This window comes from Dicentrarchus labrax, unplaced genomic scaffold (assembly GCF_905237075.1).
Source record: "Dicentrarchus labrax unplaced genomic scaffold, dlabrax2021, whole genome shotgun sequence".
Lineage (NCBI taxonomy): Eukaryota > Metazoa > Chordata > Actinopteri > Moronidae > Dicentrarchus > Dicentrarchus labrax.
The window spans coordinates 17552201-17575032 of record NW_026136709.1 but is presented as its reverse complement, the minus strand read 5'-3'; the positions used below and the strand labels follow the sequence as shown (position 1 = coordinate 17575032).

Genomic DNA, 22832 nt, shown 5'->3' with positions numbered 1-22832 from the left:
TGTGTAACTTAGTTTCTTTCACTTAGAGTTCCTTGTAGACGTCAGTCAACGCTTTAAAACACATTCATGCATAGACTGGATTACAGTTAGTGTGAGATTATTAGTATAGGGAACATTTGTCTTCTGTTTTCTCAACATCAGTTGCTGCTTCATATGTGGTGGTGGGCAGCAGCAGGCGAAGCACACCCAGCTAGACAAACCCCTCTTAATATCTGAACCAACAGTTAAGTCACAGTTTGCCACACAGCTGGCAGGTTAGAGTATAAATGCACACACCAACACACACTCTTCTCCCATAAATACGTACAATCACACACAGACCCAAAAACACATGCACGCAGGATCCTACCAATAAGAGATGCTTATCCCAGGTAGTCACCTGAATCAAAGGGGATAGAAGAAATTAAAGTAATAAAATCTTCTCACTCGTCCCTTTCACAAAGCCTTTTCTAATACGGTTTAAAATACTGAAGCTCTGCAGTACTCACCTGGGTTGCTGGAGCCGTCATCGATGAACTGCATGTCATCGACTGTGTCAGGGGACTGGAAGACAAGAAGAGACAGTGAATAATACAGTGACAGAGGTGCTTCAGTAACCAGTATCCCAGGGGAAGCCTTCACCATTTGGGCAGGGGAACTGGCAGCAAGGGAGACTGTGAGAAGACGTGCCAGCCACTCACTGCCGGTTTTAGCGGACAGCGCTGAAGCGCCCAATCTGCCACTAAAGCCAGAGTACAACTACTCGACTACTCCCCCAGGAGAGATTGGCATGTTAAAGGAAAGGGAGGTTAAGTTAGGTCATCAGTTCCGGGGTTTGTTGTGTAGTGTAGGCACATCCACAAAGAGACAGCAAACAGGGGCAACAGTACGGCACCAACAAGATTCACCAATGCACAACGGGAAACCAAGCAGAATGTTAAGTTGTCTTTGTGCTGATGCCATTATAGTCCAATAATAACGTCCCACTGTTCAGTGCTGAGAAGCTGTTATTTTACTTAGGGACCACTATGACCTGTAAGCCGAGGATTATGTGACCTACCTAGCACTAACTGCTGGCTGTACAACCTATTTCAGTGTTATAGGACACACTAGGTCTTTGTTTGGCAATGACAAAATATCACAATTGACAAATTTCCTCAAGAATAAAAGAAAATATGTGTTGTTTTTACTACAGTGGCATTGAACTGTGTCTTTATAATCTGATATTTCTACAGACTTTATCAACAATGTTGTTTGTCTTTCTGGTGAGAGGAATGTGAAGGGAAATTATTTACTGTGTGATACAAAAAATAGAAAGTAAATACTAGCAACTTGAACCTATGTTTGCTAGAATATTCATGAAAAAATCTTGTATATAGTTTTATAATAAGTGTTTTACCATGTGACCCCTCACCTTGCAGACTGTGGTGGTCCCTCGAGTCTTCTGGTCTGCCTATTATGTGTTTATATGTATGTTACAGTCACTTTACTGACATTAACACAGCCCCTTAACAACTTTGGTCAGTGCATATACAAGAGTCTGAAACTTTATGCAAACACTTACAATGATGTCCATTAAATTACATCCACCAAAGGGAGAATACAAACAAGCCAAGGTCACTTAGCAACAGCCAAACCAGACAAGATCCCACACTGAGAGGAGCACACACTGACAGTGACACAGACCACCACAGATACTTGACCCAAAACAAATTAAAGACCACTTCCAGATAAGCTCTGCTCACTCCAGCACCACTCCAGGATTCCCCTGCTTCCCCTCCAATCTCTTCTTCCACACAGAAGAAACCAACTTAATTCCCACAAACCTACACAAACAGTCTACCCTAATGATAGCGCAGGAGGAAACCCTTCAGCAGATCAGTGTTTTAAAAGCCAGAGTATGAGGAGACATCTTAATGGAGGACATGTTATTCCTCTGCCTGATGTGTGACCCATGCGTGGAACAAGACAGCTGATGGAAGTGAACGTGAGAGTGGATGAGATGCAGAGTTTGTGGCCATTTTCCCCCGGAACCAATTCTGGTTAGTGGGATCAAAAATGTGTCTGTCAGTGTTATTGTCTGGGATTGATTAGTCAGCTGAGAGATTGATGGGTGTGAATGGTTACTGCTATAGATGCTCTTACATTTGTGAGTGGGTAAGTGGAAGACCAGGAAGGGGGAGCCAGAAACACGAGGTGCTGATTTGGTGTGTCATTTCTGTAGATACGTCTACCTTCTTTGTGCAAGTGAGAGTTAGTGAGCCACACCACTATAGTGCAGAGCAGGAAGTGCTGATCAATCACTGAGCCAAACACCTAGACAGTTGCACTGATGCCTCTTGATTCAGAGAGAAACTAGAGGGGAGAGGCAGCAGGGAAAGCCAGGGGGAAGGGAGGAGGCCAGGGCCCCCGGGAGCTCAGCATGCAGCCAATACCTGGATGTCGTATACGGGTTTGGAAGAAGGAATGGCAGCAAACTGTCGGTAGTCAAACTTCTTTGACGACAGGGACTAGAAGGATAGCAAACAGGAATGAGCAGAGGTCGAGGGGGGGAGGGAAAAGAGGAAAACAAGGAAAGAAAAAGAGGAGGAGGGTGGGAAAAAGTATTGAAAGGAGAAGAAAAGTGTGGAGAAAGTAAATGTCAAAGGAGAGGAAAAGGAATAAGGGGAGAAGGGATGAGGAAATAGAAGGAGAGGTGGGAGGCAGAGAGGCTAATGGGTGATTCAAACAGCCAGCTGTGGCTGATTGGCTAGAGTGACAATGAGCAAGATGGTGGATTAATGCCAATGTGTTTTGAAGAAAATCTCTTTCCCTTTCACAACTTGTAAACCAACAATCTTGAAGTTTGCCTTTCTCAAATAAAGCCCCTTAAATTAAACTGCAGTCAGTGTTACAGCTTTGTTCCAGTATTTGAACAGTGATGACTGAAGCTCTCCAAGTCCGTACAAAGGATACGGTAAACCGTCCACACTGACACAGCCAGTGGAAAAATCAGTCAAAGCCAAAGTAGGAACTCAGAAAAAGGAAAAAGATGTAGTGCTTACCAGCCTGCCTGGAGAGGTTAGTCCTCGAGGACTGAGCTCTGTCAGAGGAAAACAGACAATGTGAAGTTAGAAACATCAAGACTAGCTGACCTGACGAGCTTTAAGTTACTATATTTTGTAACACTTTAGAAACTGGCTGTGGTGGTTCTGTATAATAACGCTTATTAAACACTGAAACTGCTTCTGCTGTTAAAATAAGTAAATTAAGACAAAATAATTACTGAGGCCTGTTTACATGACAAACATCTTTCAAGTGGCATCAACAAAAGCCGCTTCCTACCTTCCATAGGTGTGGGAGAGGGTGTGGGGGCAGGTGAGGGCGACTCCGTCAGCTGGTCTAGTGTGCCACGTTTCTTCCCGTCCCGCGACTTGGCGATGACCATTTGAGCTTTCAGTGCATCCTGCTCCAGAGACTTCATCCTACCAGAAGGAACAACCAGAGTCAGATAAATGATCGTAGAAAACAAGGAGAGACTTATAGAAACACAGAGACAAAGACTGACAGAGACACACACCACTATAGGTGGGTGTAGTGCCCATCACTACTAATTTTGGGTGCTCCTTGTCCTGGTTTGCTGTGACAACAACCGGTTTAATTTCTTTGCCTAATAAGAGGCATTCCAGGAAAAGGACTACCTACTGCTAGTAGGCTTACCCTCAACTCACAAACAGCTTGCAAACTGTGTGTTAGTACAAATAATAGTATGAAAATCAAGAGAACAGCAAGGCGCAAATGAAAAGAGTGCGGCATAGAGGGAGGAGACAAGACAGAGGAGAGAGAGAGAGAGAGAGAGAGAGAGAGAGAGAGAGAGAGAGAGAGAGAGAGAGAGAGAGAGAGAGAGAGAGAGAGAGAGAGGACCAGAGAGCTAGAAACAGCAAAGACGTGCAGAAGCAAGACAGCACTAGAAAGGCAGTGGAAGCACTGTCACAGTGTCGCTGCGAGTGCTTGCTTGGACCTTTCTGAACTCGGCCTCTAGCAAAATACCCCAATGGCAAAGCACCCCAGCACACCCCACGATGCCGTGCGTCTGGCCCTCTGACTGGGGCCGAGGAGCAGACCTGAGCTGGGAGGCTGCGGAGGAGGAGGTAGAGGAGGTGGGGGGCTGGGGGGCCTCGGGCGTGCCCTGAGATGCCCTCACTCTGGCCTGGTAGAGCCTCTTAGCCAGGTCCTGCTCATATTGCCTAACATCTTCCTCTAGGCCACAGGGCCTGGGCCCCGCGAGGCCGGGGACAGGGTGAAAGAGAGGAGGTGGAGGAAGGGAAAGGCAGACGGGTACACCAGGATGAAGGAGCAATATAAGGAGGAGAGGGAGAAAAGAAAGGCATACAGACAGAAAAAGAGAAGAAAACCAAAGAATGGACAGTAAAACACTGACACACTCAGGAGAGCCAGGACTAATAAAGATCCAATTTTTAGACATTAAAAAGTAAGAGGAGACAATAACCACACAGCATGGCGTCAACAGAGTCAACTGTGAACTTATGTTTGGGACAACTGGGAAAAAAACAACCCTGTTACTGACCAGTACGACATTTATCAGGAAATGTGGCTGTTTGGTATTTAGTTTTAGTTTTAAATCATTACAAAGAACTGATTGTGTAAGGATTCATTAAAATATCTTCATCCATATTGTCTTCTGTGGGTTATTATGTCTTTCTCTCCCTACATTCATCTGTTATCAGCACAGTAAATGTTTCTGATGCTCTGCTGAAAGAAAACAAAGCTTTCCCCTCTCTACCCACTTCAGACTCCTGCTTTGTCCACATCAATGCAGATATGAAAAATATGATATAAAATGTATCCATTAACTGCAAACGTTGCGTATTAAAGCCTTGAAAAGATTACATGACGCAACTAATATGGACGATGTGCCTGTCTGCCCCTGTTCATTAGCCAAAATAGTTACTGAAGGCCATAGTAGTTTGTTTTAATCCACAAAAAAAAGACCCCATTAGCCATTTTATCTTCCTAGTCAGGATTTGTGAAGTGTTTTTACCGTGCTGCCCTCCACATGGCTCTCTTCTCCGCCTCCAGAGCTCGTTTCTCAGCAGGGGAAAGGTCCTTGTCGGGGGACACAGCCAGCTCGGGGCTCTGCATACGAAGTCTCTCTTGGTGCCTGCGCTCTGCTTTGGCTGTGCGGATGGGAGCCGCCGACTCCCCGGGGTACACGGGGATCAGACTGACAAGATACACAAGTAGCAGTGATGACTACGGTGATAAAAACAACAGCAAAGAGACATTCATAGTAAGTGTATAATGTAATTACCCAGTCATGGAGTTAGGCCTCTGCTCCAGCCTGAAGCTGTCCTCTAGTGAATTCCTCTGAGAGTCTCCCTTACCATCAACCGAGGAAGGCCTACAAATACACGCAAACACAAAATTAGCTAAATAAATCAAATAAAAACATGTTTAAAGTAATAATAACGCACAACTTTTGTACCCTGAGCTGCCATAGTAGCTTGGCGGTGTGACGTTGTAGCTTGGTGGTGTGGAACAGTGCTGGGATGGGCTGGATACTGGCTCCACTTTGTACTCCACTCCATCCAGCAACACTTTGCCAGAGGCCTTCATCTGTGCCATCTGCTTAGCCAGGTCCTCCTCCTCATCATCCTCCTCCTCATCCAGCAGGTACTCCCGCGCCCGCTGCTCAAACTTCCTCTCTGCCGGTGAGATGAACAGACACAGGTTTGTACATTTAGAGCCAGGTGTTTTTTAGTAGTTACTGGTAGAGGATGCTAAAGGAAGAACAACAAACCTTCCTCCTCCCTCATTTTCTTGAGGTCATCTTCTCCGACAAGAGATACTCGAGGTTTGGGTTTGTCTGGTGTCTGCTGCTTCACGTCAATCTCAAAATACTTCTGTCGGTCCCTGAAAGAGCGCTGCTCTGGGCTGTCCTTACCACCAGGAGAAGGACTCTGTAGAGTTAAAACAGAAAAACACAAAAAGAATCAAGGACAGAATTCAAAATGGAAGATTACAAAACATCAAAATAAAAGGACAATATTTGTTGAAAAGCACATGAAGTTGATTTTTATTGCTATTTGAATTGTTGCAGAGCCATTTGCCAAAAGAGCAGAGGAGGAAAAGTATGGCAGATGAGGAAGAAAGACAAAAATTAGCCATTAAAACAGAACCCAGCACCATTTAGCTGATTTAAGATCATTTAATGGGCAGTCTCCCAGCCTCTGGGAGCAGAGACACCACCACCGGTCAAGCCAAGCACACCACAGCCCAGACAAAGAAAAGGGCTGCTCCAGATGGAGGCGGTGGGTACCTGCAGCTCCATGGACGGCCTGGAGAGGCGAGGCACTGCTGCCAGGCTCATATACTCCCGACGGGGGGAGACCTTGCTGGTCAGACCCTTACCAGCTCCCTCCTGACCATCTATGTCATCATCAAACACCTCGTTGTTCCACTCAGGCTGAAAAGGCCACATAGGTCGTCACCAGACTGTCAGACCAAGATGACTAAGAGCCAGTGAGGTTTTTGTTTTTTTAGTATGTGACTACAGTAAAAGCATATCTAGACTATATACTTAGATATTAGTTCTTGTAGCTGCAGATTCAATAGTCACTAGTTAAACGCTGTATTTGCCCAATTATAAAACATCCCCCTCTTTTTAAACAGCTGTTATATAAAAAGACTTTCAGGGTAGTCCTGCTGGAAAAAATCCCCCCCAAGATAATGAAAGTATGAGTAAGTATTTTCTCTTGTAAAGCTCTTCATCGTGACATATTGTGGGTGCTTAACAGACGATCAGGAACCAATCCTGATCTGTTTCTGCAGTAAAGAGGTTCGAGGAAGCTTTCCACTCGTTTTCACCCATCAAGAATTTATTTCCTCCATTGCAGCAAAAAAAAAACATGACACAAGCTGTCAGTTGAAACTGGCTTCGTGAAAACTGTTGGGGCAAACTAACATTAAAACAAACCCGACAGATGGAATCGCAACATTAAGGCAACAAACAACCCAGGTTCTCGAAGTGTGGGGCGTGGATGACCGGGGGAAATATAAGGAGCGTAAATCAGGCGAAAGAATTTGATTTATGTAAAAATAATAACCAATCAAGAGCATGCTGGTGTTATTGTACTGACCTTTATCTCACTCAAATTCAACTTGGATTTTTTTTAATTCGTTTTAGATTCGCTATCAATGTTAAAAACTAGTATAAGGAGTTTTCAACTGGTTATGAAACAGTCTCAATTTAATATTGATGCCACTATAACTAACAATAACCATATAGATATTGTTTATGTCTGCTATCAGCTTCTGAAGGGGGGAATGGCAGAAAAGGTTAGAGGACCACTGTCATAGTGCCGCACTTGTTCTCTCTTCAATCAAATTGAATATCTGATATTGTGAACACGTTAATGTCCAGAATATAATTTGACCCCTTCTTTTTCCAAATCTATATCTGGTCCAATACATTACAACATCTTTTAATAACTTTTGGTGACTGTGTTCACTCACCTCTGGAGAAGGTTGCTTTGGGTGGAAATTGTTCCTCACACCATACAGGTCCTGTAGGGCACAGCAGGATGAGCAGAGTGTTAGTAACATTCATTAAACTCAAAGACTGAGGACAAAGACAGAGATACAGAGCAGGCAGACTGATTAGCAGCTGGGATACAATATATATATAAAAAGGGGGGATTGAATATTAGTACACGAGCCACACATGGATGGACGAATGGATCAAGACTCAACACCAGTATGACAGATGATGGCACTGAAGTACAAAAACCAACGATGAACGCATTCCACACGTCACAGCACGTCACAGGCCCCCCGACACGGCGCAGGCTCCTTTGTATGACAGCCTGCTCCAGTCAGGAGGGGGGGGCAGGGGGGCGAGACCAACCAATCAGCACAGCATGCTTTTGTCGTTGTGACCCGGGGGAGTCCGGGCAGCACGGCCTACCTGCGGCGGCTCCAGCACTGCCAGTGAGCGAGGCACGGCGGCAAATGCCTTGTATGCCTGCTTGACATTCATGGGGAACTCGTCGGGCGAGGTGGGGGGAGGGGGCGCGAGGCTGCAGGGGGTGGGGAGGGTGGGGGGTGGGCATGGGGGGTGGGGTAGGTTTATATGGCAAAAGGAGCGAGGAAGGGAAGTAGAGGAGGTGGGAAAGACGGACAGACAGAGACATGAAGGAGAGGGTAGACTATGAAAAAAAACCAGCAAAGTTGAAGAAGACTGTGGAGGAGAACAGGTGAACAGCATGGCGGCTGGTTTCATGTGAGAGAGGAGGGGAGTATGCCAGAGAGAGACAGACAGTAGGGCCTGGAAAGTTCAAAGCCATGACAGATTTTTTGTCTGTATGAGCTCCTTTTGTGAAACAACCAAGGAAGACATGGGATGAAATCGAAGCTTCTTCGTTATTTACCAATCCGACTAGGCTGCTTGCCAAAGGAAGAAATAAGCGGCACATTTCAGAAAGCTGCAATTAAGAGAACTTATTTCTGATTCAGGAGTTCAGAGTCGGGCCGGATGCTCCGTCTGCAGGTGTAGTTCAAACACATAACCTCCAGGTGTGCCGGGGGGGTCACAGACAGCAGCACCTGCACAGGCTCAACCCCTTCAAATACAAGTCTTCCTGTCTTTGGTTCTAGAAACAAAACTCAATAATCTGCATCTCTGCTGCACTGCTGTGAGACACCATTGGAGTGTTTTAGGGCTGTGCAGTCAGAGCAGGCGGCACAGAGCTGTGAGTGGAGAGAAAACAGCACTATGTGGTGGTGAGGGGTCTTACAGAGGTCTGGGAGTTGAAGGGGGAGGGGCCATGCTGGAAGGGGTTGGGACTGTGGCCGTCCGGAGTGGCGGGAGAGGGACTCTGCCGCATGCGCCCGACTGGCTGGATGGCACCCGGTCGCGTCTGGAGGAAAGACAAATTATATTTTACACAAGGTCATTTTGTTAACATTGCCTCAAATTGCTTTTCATTCATACACCAAACTTTAGGACGAATGACAACTCAAAATGAATGGGAGCTAATGGTGAATATGAATCAGAGCATAATTTAACATTCAGATTATTTATGGTGTTTTTGAAGCTCAATAACTAATTTGTACCATAAACAATATCCAATCAATCTTTATCCTTCATTTTATGCCCAATGATTACAAACATCATACGTCTCTCCAGAGAGTTACTCCAGATGAAAAAGCTTCTTCTGGGTTAGGAGCTCTTTGAGATTCAAACATAGCTATACATCGATGTAGATGTATGTAATGTAATCCTCTTTAGGACGTACATTTAATCACTGTGTCTGTTAACAAGTATGTACTAAAAACCAGTGTGATCAGTCAAGCTCTAATCTACAATAAAAGTTACTTCAAGCTCCACAGACACTCACTGATGATGAAGTGTCGTCCTTGGCAGTAGGAGTGGAGGTGTAATGAATGTTTGCCTGCAAAAAATGAAAATAAAACAATGAAAATGAAATAAAATGCATGAATCCAGATGAATGAATGAATACAGTCACTAAATAAAGCGTCTTTAGGATGATGCCAGGCCAAATAAAGACACTACCAAACAATGCAACACCACCAGAGTTTACCTTTAATCACCAGTTGTGGGCCATTTGTTACATTTTCCCAAACTGATATCTAAATTCCTCTTATAAATGGAAATTTTTATTTTGTTACTGTCCTGTACGAGCTGGTCAGTAGACACATTAAAAGGACAATCAGACAAAAATCTATCCAATGAATGCACATTCATGTCTGCATGAGGCAATGCATCAGTAATCAGCTGGCCTTAGAGAAGCAGTTGCATGCTTTTCAGACTGGTAGGACTGTGGCAGACACACTAGTTGAACTAGTTATGTTTTATTGACAGACAGAGGGCTCAGAGCAGCCGCTGCATGTGCTAAAAAAAAAAATCCAGGCCAGAGCAGACAGGGCCTCAAGACCCACTTACGAAGCGGGTCTCCCTGCCTGCACATGGGGAGCTGTTGGTAGAGTGGTGGCTTGGCTACAGGTGGGAGGAAAGGTCAGAAGTAAAATACCTAATCTATAGGGGTAGAAATGACTCATGGAAAAGGAGAAAATAAAGCAAAAATGGTGGAAGAGGAGATGAGGAATATTGGAGGTGTGTTGGATGTTAGGGCTGCTCACCGGTTGGATCGTGGGAGAGTACGGTGCTTCCCTGATTGGGCTCTCCGTCCTGGTAAAATCTGAAGGAGGCGCCTGGACAAACAAAGATCAAACAGCAAAAAAAAAAAAACACACTTAACAGCTGCTCTTACTTTCACTCATTGCACTGAAAGAGTCAACAGTGTAGTAAAAAGATACCAAAACAAGATTCACTTGTTAGTCCTGTGAAGAGTTCATCTTCCAGTAAATCCAACCAACAACAAGCTCTTCATAAACATGCACTTTTCTGTACGTCTTGCACGTTGTGATCCTTCTCGACTTATTGACCCCCGCCTCGCAGCTGCTGGGACAGACATTCCAGTCGATCCCGACTATGTACAAACTATGTGCCCAAATACCTTATGAGGTGCCACAAGATCTGTGCTCACGGCAAAAACATGCACCAGTTCAGCTGGTTGATACACTGAGATTAACACACACACACACACACACACACACACACACACACACACACCCCACACACCCACACACCCACACACAACCTGGACACACACTTCCTTAGAGAAAAATGCTTTGCGCTGACAGAAAGCTTTTTTTAAAACCACATTACAAACAGCAAAGCTACTAATAACAAACCCATGAGTAAGGATTAGATATCCAAAAATGGTAAACAGTTGTTCATCCCACCGTCCCAGAGTCCAAAGTGACATCGTTAAACTTGCGATAATTAATTTTTGGCCACAGTAAAGTTGCAACCGCACAGCAAAACAACAAGTTGAAACCTGCTATAAAGCGCAGTAAAGCTGAGGCATGTAGAATGATGATTTAAATTTAATTTGTTTTCCCCAACCAACAATCCAAAACCCAAAGAAATTCAGTTTACAATCCGTAGGAAACTAAGTAAACCAGCAAATATCTACAATTATATGGCTGGAACTAGAGAATTTTGGCCCTTTTTTCTTTAAAAAAAAAGGCCGATATATTCACACTTACTGTCTGGTGCTTTAGAGTTTGAGTTTAGAGTTGATTTAAAGAAAATTAATTATCCTTTTTAAGTGACACAAGTGAGCCAAACAACACACTGTGCGCAGTAACACACCATGCTGCCTCCAAACCACACTCAGGCAGGCGGCTTGCCTTGCTGAACAACCAGGGCTGCAGTTGGCCTTGCTTCCCATAGCCCACCGGAGGCCCTGACAGGACCTGCTCTCCAGCTGGACGGCCTTTTCCTTTGCGATTGGCCACCAAGAAAGGGTTCTCTTTGAAGCAGATAGGCTGAGAGTCCACCAGGCATTCCTCTTCTTCAGCTGCAAATGTTGATGAGTTAATGGTTGTTGATGAGCCGGCACTGTCGGTAGTGGAGGTCCCATTGGAGGAGAACTGGGATCCAAGAAGATAATCTGTGTGTTCAGACTGGAGCAGATGCTCTGTGTTCAGACTGTGGCAGGACTCGGGGTCCATGTGGCTGAGGGGATTTGAGGGGTGGCCTAAGCCGAAGCCCAGAGGCTCTACTGGGGCTCCGTACTGGGCCTGCATGGGGGCCTCCATGGGAGCAGTCAGACTTACAGAAGTAGAGAACTGGACAGAAGCAAAGGAAAGAGGGAGGACAAGTACAGTAAACTGACATAAAAAAGGACTAACAGGAAAACTGGTGGAAAGAAATAAAAGCTGAAAGAATAGAGGAGAAAGGGAGAACAGTGATTTATGGATAATACCAGTTGATATACCAATATAGCCACAAAAGGTCCAAACCTCAATCACTGAACACACAATATAAGAACTAAACTGTGTCACAACTACATGTAATGTCTGGTGCGCTCACTTTAATCCCTCCCCGCACAGGAAAAGTGTGTGTATGTCAACTGTTCCCGTACAGTAGGTCAAAGTTGAAGCAGGAAGTTGGTCTGTACACTGTAATGGATGTTAAAACAAACCATTCGTTCGTGTAATCATTTTGTTTTCTGGCTAACCTGTGGCTTTGTTTTGTCTGAAGTATCCTATTACAAACCACTAAATTAAACAAAGAAATTCCAGAAATAAGAAGAGTAATTCCCTCTGTCTTAAGATGTGCTTCTGTAAATAGACACATGACACACAAGCCTCTAGCTGCTAAAAAGAGTTACTCACATCACTAAATCTTTCCTGAAGCCTGAAGTTTCACAGTGCCCATCGTTCAAGACTTGTTAAGTGCTGCTGTACACTATTAGACAGATTACTACAGTCCTGGCTCTTAGCCTCTGCCTTAAATAACCACATTATCAGATCAGTGAGACATTCAGGCTCCAGCACACCTTCAACTCCTACTGTACTCAGCACAGAGGACAGTTAATGTCACTGTAGGAGGGGAGAAAATATGCCACGTTTAACCCAACCCATGTAAAGAAACCTGATACTCTAAGCGCAACCGTAGAAGTGTCATGTTTTTTAAATACCTAACACTGAAACAGACCTCCTACAAAGCCTAGAATCATCCTACAGAAGTCACCCACTTTGTAATTTATCCCACGTGACCTTGACGTATCTGGTGATAATCAAAATAGCCGGACTAAGAATACAACAAGCATTGTGTGGCAGTAATGTGCCTCTCTACGTGCTGACTATAAGAGTCGGTGGTGTGATGAGGGTCAGTGGGGTGGAATGTGAACGAGTGCCCTTTTGGCTCCGACACAGACTGTGCGGGACAGCTGGGGTTTTGGTGTGAGGTTGCTGGTTCATCAGCATGCCAACGCGCTGAGCTGGCCATGCTGGGAAGAGCTGCATGTCAAAGGAACCGGGAACTGAATCTATTTTACTCCCTACTTGAATGTTTTTCTAATTCAATTTTCTAGTTTTTCAGTTCCTATTTTATAATATTTTTATACTGAATGTCTGTCTCTGTCTTGATAAAGGTTAGTGGACTTTAAACTCAAAGGACATCAATGGAAATAAGTGCTGCTCTTCATTGTTCTTGTCAAAGATAGAACAATATATGTTGTATTTCATAAATATATCACAATATTGTCAATAAACTAACAAAAAGTTACCATTACCACAGTTTTACTCTCAACCCTCCTCCTTTCCAGTGATGTTACAAAAGCTAAAAAGGCAGCTCTACACCTCACTTCTTATTAAATCATGGTAAAATGATTTTTAGCTAAACCTTTGGTAACAACTTACAAGCAGTTATAAAGAGTCACTGTGATACAGTTTGAACAGGACCACGTGGGCTGGAGCTCTAACACACCGAGCAACGAACAGCTGCATGTCAAATGTAGGTTAAGTTCTCCTAGACAATCTAACAGGCCAAAGAGCTACAAGTAGAGCACAAAAACAAAGTCACGGTCTACTTAAAGTCTACACTACTTGTGTACAGCAGGGCGAAAGTTAATGGGAACCAAATGTTAATGAAGACAAAATAATACTTGGTCTAAACAGTCTAAGTGTGTCCAAACCAAAAGAGATTTAAAAAAAAAATCATAAAAACGCAGACACAGAGTCGGATCAAAATAAAATAAAGAGACAACGAATCCAGACAGAAGTAGCGGCAAATGCGAGAAAGGAAATAACAAACCCAATACCTGTAGGATGGTAGCAGGACAGCGTCGTATGTCCACTCTAACGTACTCCTCCGAGGACTTTGGGAACTCCAACTGAAACACTTGTCTGTCCCTCTTAGACGATAATCCCCCTCCCAGTCTGGCACTCCACCCACCCAAGAGACTCCATCCAATTCAGAACCAGATGCAGGTTTAAAATATCACAGAGGATAGGCCTTTTGATAGTGGGCAGCTGTCCCCTTCCCCCCACCTCGCCACCTCTTACACACACACACACACACTCACTCACTCACACCCTGTATCAACCAGGACAGTGCCTGCCCTCTGGCCATGTTTCCATTTCGATCCCCTCCCTTTTTCTGTACTTTAGAGACACTTCTGATCGTCTTTCTTCCTCTTTTATTATTTTCTGGTCTTCTGTACTTGATGAGCTCTGTCTTCATGTTCTTTTTCCAAACTTCTTGATCAGTCTTTGATCCACATGTTATGTCTTCAATCCAGGTCACATCTCCTCTTGTTAATTGATGTGGGACCCAGTTACATCACACAGATATGTTGTATGGGTTTGGCCTTGGAGCCACCATCTGTGATGTGTTGACTTGGGGTTATGCATATGGATGGAGGTTAACATTCCTGCTCCTGGAGCAGCAACTGGTCGGCTCTGGGTCACTCAGTTTCCCAGGACATAAAAACAAGGGATTCCATGAAGAGGTCTATTCTGAGCCATGAAGGCCATTTCCAACATAGCCACGCACAAAAAATACAGAATCACAACTACACTCTCTTTCAGACATGTTAAAAAGTAACTGGATTCATAATATTTAATCTTATCTTGTACTGCTGCCTGAAGATATTAGAACATAAAGTGAGCCTTACCCTGTTGAGCTTCTGCAGACTGGTGGTGGGCAGTGCAGCCAGGGTTTTGTAGTCAAGTTTTAGAGGTCCAGTGCCAATGTTCTACAGAAATAAACAGACAACAGAGGTGAGAAGGGGACAAGGCTGAGGTTTATTATTCACCGAGTGAGAATCTATTTAAAGTGAAGTTGTTTTACTGGCGGACACTATGTATAGAATTGTAGAGAGTCATTCCTATAAAGTAAAACATCCACACTTTGTGAACTAGCTCTATCACAATAAAATAATTGATTTCAGTCAATATAGATAATTATTGATCATTTATTGATCATTGATCATTTTTGCTTCATTATCAGGAGACATGATGCTGTTTATGAGCCGTATTCATTATGTTGCATTTAAGTCAAAGTATGAATAATTCTATTGAACAAGTTTCTTATTTTTAATGATGAAGTGTCTGCCAATACATACTGCTATAGTTTTATTGCCCTGGTCTATTTGGTTGTATTAAAGGATAAGTCTGGTGATACTGATTGTCAACAAATCCAGCAAAAAGACAACAAAAAAATAATTGATTGAAGTATTGTCTGTATAGACTAACCTCAGTGTTTCTTATTTAACAAAAGTATATATTTAGGTCTCTTTTGTAAAATAGATTTTTGATCTCAGTGGGATCTCCTGGTAAAATAAAAGGTATGTCTCTGTGACCAGTTTTACATATATGTAGAGTAAGTAGCATAAACACAGTAGAAACAAATGGGCTTGGTGGGCCGACGGCAACAGACTGAATGCACAAGTAGGAACATAAGAGACAGACTATCACATTGTTAGGTCTGGTCACCTTTTACCGGGACCGACCTGTAGGGATGTGCCACCCTACCAGCTTGCGACTCAAAAACACTGCCAATGGTTGTTGTTGTTGAAGCACCATCTACCATTAAGTAAGCTTGTTTTTACCTGTACTCTACCTGGACATGACTTTCTTCAGTCAAACTAAGCCAGTTTGAATGTAGCTCAAAGTGATTTATTTAAGAAAACCAAAAAAATGATTTAATTTCCCTGAAATACCAAGAATGAGCAACATGGTGAAATCATGCTGGTGTGGCCCTTTTACACAGACAAGATGGTTGTCTGCAGACCTGCAGATGAGGAGTGTCTCACCTCAGTCTCCTCTTCTAGCAGGCGAGTTGCCTCCTCTCTCTCCAAACGCATACGCTCCTTCACCAAGAAAGGGAGGGGACGAGGAGGAGGAGGAGCAGGAGGAGGAGGAGGAGAGTACAGGAGGGAAGACACCCAACCACACACAGCCACACAGTAATGCGATGAGAGGTGAAGATGGAGGATTTACAGAGGAGGAAAGAAGTGTTACAGGGGGTGAGAAGTGGAGAAAAACAACAGGGGGAAAGTGGTATGGAGATGGGATGATTTTGTGTCACACCAAACACACCAAAGGAAAAAGGACAGATGAGAGAAAAACAGAAGGGAAAGAAAGGATAGAATCCGCACACATTAAAAAGTACTCTACTCATTAGCTATGGGAGCAGAAAAAAGCATGCAAGGTGGGACATTGCAGGAATAGTTCTGTCAAACACAATACCCACACAGGGTGCAGAGGAGAAGCTTCATTCACCCGATAACCGACCAACCTCAAGCTTCTGACTCTAAAGCTCCACCCTGACTCGTGTTTGCCATTTTTTTCTGTTTTATTCTCTTCTCTCGCTGCATTGCCATCTATCTGCTGATCTGACAGATACATTTTTACCTTTAGCCTTCCCAAAAAAAAAAAAAAGTATAGAATTTAAATTTTTCACTTACCACTTTCTCCATTTCTTCTCGCTCCCACTGTGATGTCTCTCTCACCATCTCAGACTCCTGGAGAACAGATTTAAGATCATTACAAACCCAATAAATGCTGACTATCCCATCCTGTAAATCTTAGTGGAAACACTGCATGGCTGAGTAACTTTTTCCATATGAATTCTTTTATGACTGTATGTGCTAATAAAGAATGCAAGACCCCCCCAAAAAATCGGTGTCATCAGTGTGCAGACAGAGGAACAACAGAAACTAGCATTCAATAAACGCACAAGCCCCTACATTCTTTAGTGCGGGCAGTCTCCCAAAAGCTAATCTGGACAAAATAAACAACTGCGCTGGCACTTTCTGGGTGGTGTAGTGAAATGATGGGTATGTGTGGTTGGAGTGAGTCAAACTCCGCTGTCGTTGAAAACTCCACCTGCTGACAGCAAACTGCTGTGGAAGCACAGTGTTGCCGAACAAAACATCAATTCATGTGTGATTCCTGGTACGTGGATGAAGGGGTGTACAGACCAACACTGACAACAATAACCTGACCTTCACTGCACAGATTATGTTCATTTAGATGTACAAGTAGTCTAAAGTAAACACGGTAAAATCTGCGTTGTACCTTCTGCATAATGTCAATCTCCTCTGGGCTCAGGTCACGGTCTATAGACGAGATGCTTTCCATACTGTTCTTCCGGACGATGCCTGTTGCAAACGGGTTGGCAATGATGCCAGGAGATGCCTAGAAACAGAGTTTTGTTTAGAAATTTGATCTAAATTGATTCAAACAGAAAACTTTTCAGAAAATTACATAAAGTTAAGACTGCTGGCAATTTATAAACCAGATCAGTTATTTTCTAGATATTCTGACTGAATATATATACATTTAAGTTCATTCTATAAGCATGTTCAACTCAGTATTGTTTCATTTTAATGGCTCTATAAATGGAAATAACATTTTGTCCAAATCCGACTGCTCATGACGTCTTACCTCCACAGCAGCCACCTTTCGTGGGTCGAAGCCGTCACACACCAGCATGCCCAGACAGTCTCCTACAGCACGGAGCACTCGCACTGCCTCTGTGTGTGTCATCCCCAGCAGGCTGTGGTTGTTCACTTCCAGGATACGCATGCCAACCTGCAGTCGGCCGTCCCTTGCTGCTGCGCCGCTCGAACTCACCTGTTTCAATATCAACCAAAGTACGGGTACATTGATGACTGCCTGTGATAACTATATAATTGTAATTCAGAACCAATACATATCCTGTTAATGTCATCTTATATATAACTCTTTAAACTTATTATTTGATTCTTCTGTTGACAGCAGAATAGACAGATGTAGCTTTAAATAAAATGCACTTATTTTTAAGCCTTCATATGTGGTGAAAAAGCCTTAAAATGTACAAAAAAAATGATTGACTATCAAAGTTGTGGTATATAAAATGTCTAACTTCAGAACCTTAGAGATAAAGATTCCTTCATCTGTGGTGTCAAAGGGATTTCCTGCATGACCCTTGGCCCCTCCACGAATACTGATTCCAAGCTTCTCCCCTTGCTGCTTCTGGATCACAATTTCCTGCAATGACATACACAACTCGTCAGGCAAGGTAATGTGAGCAATTACCTGTGTTACGCATGCGCTTGCATGTGTAAATTTGTTTGAGCTGACATCCTCACCTGCATGCCAGGTGGTGAAGGGTCCCTCCGTACCAACATACGGATCTCCTGTTTGTTGGCCAGCAGGGCTCGTACAGCTTCCTGGTGTGTGGCGTGACGCAGGTCGATGGCGTTCACTTCTAATATTCTGTCCCCAACACGTAGTCCACTTTGACATGCTAGACCTTGAGGAATCACCTGGTGATGAGATGGTAAAGGGAGACACAAATTATATTTTATTTAAGGAGAAGAAAAAAAAACACAAAATGGGAAAACAAGGACCTTCACAACTCTTTCACAGTTTTACCTTTGAGATGAACACCCCGGGTTCATTGACGCCAAACGGGTGACTTGCATGATCACTGCCTCCCACGATGCTCAGGCCTAGAGGGCCACCTGACTTCACCAGGGTCACTTCCTGATAGGATTAGAAGTATAAAATGTGTTGAAAATATTTCAAGCCTAAATCTAACAAAAGAGAATCAATAAAACATCAGGTCATAAGTTACAGCCCCGTCTACCTCTACAGTATTATTTGTCTAATAAACACAAACCAACCTACTACATACACATACAGATCTCTTTACAGGCATAAGCCACTAATGTAAGTAAAGTAAGTTAACAGCAGTATCTTTGCATTATTGACAACTTGGAATGATACAGCTGGTATTACAAGGCTACACTCTACAGTACACCATTATTTAAATTAGACCAAGCCTTCATACCATGCACCATCTTCTCTGGAACTGGACAGCATTAAGGATAAGGCAGGGGCCAAATGAACAAACATTAATGCTGAATGCCTTAATGAGGCTTCTAGAGCATGGTCTATTTAAACGGAAAAGCTACGCAGCATATTCAAGTGCTGGAGTTAGGTCTAAGAGGTCTCACCTCAATGGGATACTCGTCCTCCATTTGGCTCAAGTGATTCCCGTGAAGGGAAAGGCCTTCCTCCTCCTGGTCTGGTGAATCAGAGGGTTCTGGGGGTGGAGGGGAGTGGGCTCGTGCCCGGGATTGACCTGGAGAGCCCCCTGGTGCATTCGGGTCTCGCTCCACTAGGAGGGCGATGGTGGGGGAGGTGCCGGTAAGGAGCGCTACTGCCTGGTCATGCCTGGCCTCTGTCATGTCTACACCATTGATCTGGATCGACAGTAAAACCAACCACGGAGGGTGTCAGCCCACCAGGACGCTTCCAGTGGCAATGGGCCACATTTGCCATTGGCCCGATGAACATTAAAAAACAAACACATGCTGAAAACGGCCTGCTGCCATCAGTCTCCTCTAATCTAATTCTACACCTCATTACTCAGAATTATTTCTGAATACTTTAACAACTAAAACATTCTGATATTAATTCACGGAGAGTTTGTGAGTGCACAAAAGTGAGTACTGTTATTTGAGGAAGAAACCAGCACCTGTACAGAGCAACAGGAAGAGGCAGAGAGGAAGAGGGAGCGGGGTAACAGCGGGCTGCTGCAGGCAATTTAAGCTGGTAGAACTTCCCTAAGGGGGAAAGGCTACGAGCAAGCAAAGCTATTTATTTCCACAAGAGTCATGAAAACCCCAAAAGTCAACTTCTGTTTAGTTATGACTGCTTGTGCTATCCTTTAATGTAACACTTTTCAATCCCTTATTGCCTTTGTTTACTTAAAACACAAGTGGAAGTGTGTTATTTCTCCAAAAGGTTTGATCTTAAGTCAACAAAGGCAAACAGTGAAGTCTTTAGACCACTTTGTCATAAAGAATGACTTAATCATTACTTTTACTAACGCTGGCTTTTAGATATGGGAGTATCTATCAGGCATGCACGATTTTAAAAACTATATTCTGGTCCACAGTGACAAGCAGAGGTCAGCACTGACCCGACAGTACCAGCTCTTACCATCGGCTGATTTGCTGCAGCCCCCGCTGCCATGGCAACACACTGATGTGTCTACTATGTCAGCGAGGCGACAAGCTCAGCCCACTCCACCCCAACACCATACCCACCACCAAGCAGGCAGGGAGATGCACTTAATACATTAGTGAGCATGCAGATGGAGAAAACGTGAGAAAGAGAGAAAAAGAGAAAAAGAGGCTACAAACAGACAAAAGAGAAAGAACTGAAATACTGCCAAAGGAAAGAGGAAACCCGGGAAGGAAGCAAAGAGGATAATTCAGGAAGGTTTTCTGTGATTCCCAGAGAGCAGGATTTGCATTAAAGAAAACAGTTAAGACAATAAGCAGTTTCATAATTCGGCAAACGGAGAGAAACCTCAGGATGCATCAAAATCAACCGTCACTAGTTGGTTTTACAGTGTGACTGGATAAAAACATGCAACTCAAGAGTTACCTAAATGGTGACAGAAAAAAGGAGAGCAAAGCCAAGCATGGAGTGTGATCAGCGGAGGAAACTAAAACAGCATGGACAGTTCATGCAGGAACCTCTTAGCAGTGAAACATATAACCTCAATACTGCAATATATAACCAGAACAGCTACACAGTTTGCATCTGATGAGAGTTAGATTTAGTATGAGGACTGTGTTAGTATTCTGCCTCAGCTGCCATGTTATGGTCTTGATGTATGAGAGTGAAGGTTGATGAGTTAATTTTCTGCATGTGGTCAGCATGGGACTTATTACAAATCAGTCTGCACTATCTCAGATATCACAAGACTTGACTTGAGTGATGAGAGCAGTGCTGTGGGCACATTTACAATGGAAACATTGAAACACATAGCAATGATGACATAAAAGAAGTGTTTCTTTTACACTGCATTAGATGGGACAGATCTAGATTAATATAGAGTACATAATCAGGTTGTGTTCTTTAGCCTCCACAAAAACTGCTGGAACAACACCAACATCCATTTACCAGGATATACTATATCCAATTTGAACCCATTCTTGAATCCTTACAGGGGGTAATCATGTAAGGATAGAGTTAGGAGGAAAAAAAACTAAATTATTCCCATTGTCACATCTATGAAAACATTGTAAAAGAAAGCCTGTTTTGATCACAGTGAATACTACGACTCCCAGATGGAGATATGGGAGGTTGTGTAGTACTCACAGAGATCACCCGGTCGCCCACGCGCAGTGTGCTGTCTCTGTGAGCTGCTCCCCCTTCTGCGATGCGAGATATGTAGATTCCCTAAAAAGAGAGACATTGTCGAATGTTTGAACCTTTCTGGACATTTGAGGATACATTACTATTACTATGCTCTTTCTAAGATAAAGGATATGTTGCTAATTATACTTCAGCTAAAAATGGTAATTATTCCAAAAATCTTCCCTGGCCTCCCCTGCCTGTGTATCAAATTAGACAGGGTGAGTGGTAAACTGGTGCAATAGGCTGCAATGCTGTGATGAATCTGTGCTAACTGTGAGCTGGAAGGGGAGATAGCAGTCAGTCAGTGTGTAATATCCCACACAGAGTGGATCTGAGCCAGAAATAGAATTTCTGTATTCACTACCGCTGGCACGCTCTATGTAGCTAGTTCTGTGACATTAGCAGCCCACAGCGCCACAAATTGTGAAAATAAAGCTGTACACATGAACAAAGAAATCCCCCCCCACACACACACACATTAAAACTGATTAACAGACTAGTATCTGATCATTAAGACACATCATCACAAGTAGCTCAAAACCATGACCCCTGAGACATATCATCCCTTTGCTCACATAAATTACATAGTTTGTTTAACCAAATAAAAACACAAAGTCTGCCTTGACAAAACAAAATGTGTAAACACACGCAGGAGCAAAGTCTACTGCACACTCTTCCTCAGATCAACGAACAACCAGCAAAGTCCCTGCATCCATTTCAAAAAGCTTTTGAAAGAGAGGCAAGACTTACAGTCCGACCCGCCTAAATCCTAACGTTTATGAGTCCTTTCCTCTCTGTTGGCTTGTTGACCTGCACGAGTTGCAATGCAGTTTTGCGCTGGCCCAAATATACAGCTCACCCCGTCCAATTACAGTGGACCTATCAGGTGTCAAGGCTGGCTATTCATATCTCCGTCTCCCTGGTGATGACTGTAAACGCTGCGGCTAGAATAGACGCTGTTAAAAGACGGATGACTGAGACTGCAAACACTCTGTGACCTAACTTCAAGACCACACCTGCCATTTAGTGATTGGATGGTAGATTGTGTCTTTAGCTTCAGATCATCACTTTAGTTTAATATTTCTCTTTAAACGTAAACTCATGATCTCAGTCGACTACAGACTTTATTGATCAGATTGGGACTTCTGATGGAAAGCTTTAAATATTCTGAATGCGTAACTTGTCATGCTAGTGTTTGATGATAATTCAGTATTTTCACTATTAATTAATCTGTCAATTATTCTCTTAATTAATCAATAAATTGTCAGAAAAGCAGTGTATTAAAAGAAAACTTGTTATTTAGTCATACATCACACTAGGCCAAAAAAAAAAAAAACGTATTAAACCCTCAACTTTAAGTTTAAGCTGGAACCTGCAAATATTTGGCATTTTTGATCTGACAGATGAAACCATGAACTAATTATCATTTTATTCTCACCGTGTCTCCTGTGCGGTAGGGCGTTGAGCCTTTCCCCCCCGCGATGCTGAATCCCAGCCCCTTGTCGTTTCGCATCAGACAGGTAGAGAGCCGCTGCTGAGGCCCGCTTTGAGTCGTCTCCAAGTTGAAGGCGACGCCGCTGCTCCGCCTCTCCCGCGGGAAGTAGTCGTCCTCCGGTCTCAGCGGCGTGGTGGTGATGGCGTTCTCTGGCTCCACCATACGCTCCCGCAGGACCGTCATGGAAACTGTAGCGCCGGAGCTACGAAGCGCTTCAACTGCTGTGTGATGTTCTGCTTCGTGGAGGTCCACACCATTTACCTGAGACAAACAG

General features: G+C 43.7%; 1 protein-coding gene across 1 annotated transcript in view; it reads right to left on the bottom strand.

The window, feature by feature from the left end:
• Positions 1-22832, bottom strand: part of scrib (scribble planar cell polarity protein) — a 64228-nt gene that overhangs the window by 2615 nt on the left and 38781 nt on the right. Inside the window, 30 exon segments of the mRNA XM_051411350.1 lie at positions 489-543; positions 1394-1432; positions 2415-2489; positions 3024-3061; positions 3304-3443; positions 4083-4232; positions 5021-5203; positions 5291-5380; positions 5465-5684; positions 5780-5939; positions 6299-6445; positions 7495-7545; positions 7946-8041; positions 8043-8057; positions 8775-8897; positions 9378-9431; positions 9944-9997; positions 10141-10212; positions 11257-11697; positions 14532-14612; positions 15672-15728; positions 16326-16382; positions 16939-17058; positions 17308-17496; positions 17776-17892; positions 17994-18170; positions 18280-18390; positions 18864-19112; positions 21025-21105; positions 22502-22819. Coding sequence (XP_051267310.1) covers positions 489-543; positions 1394-1432; positions 2415-2489; positions 3024-3061; positions 3304-3443; positions 4083-4232; positions 5021-5203; positions 5291-5380; positions 5465-5684; positions 5780-5939; positions 6299-6445; positions 7495-7545; positions 7946-8041; positions 8043-8057; positions 8775-8897; positions 9378-9431; positions 9944-9997; positions 10141-10212; positions 11257-11697; positions 14532-14612; positions 15672-15728; positions 16326-16382; positions 16939-17058; positions 17308-17496; positions 17776-17892; positions 17994-18170; positions 18280-18390; positions 18864-19112; positions 21025-21105; positions 22502-22819 — 3760 coding nt within the window.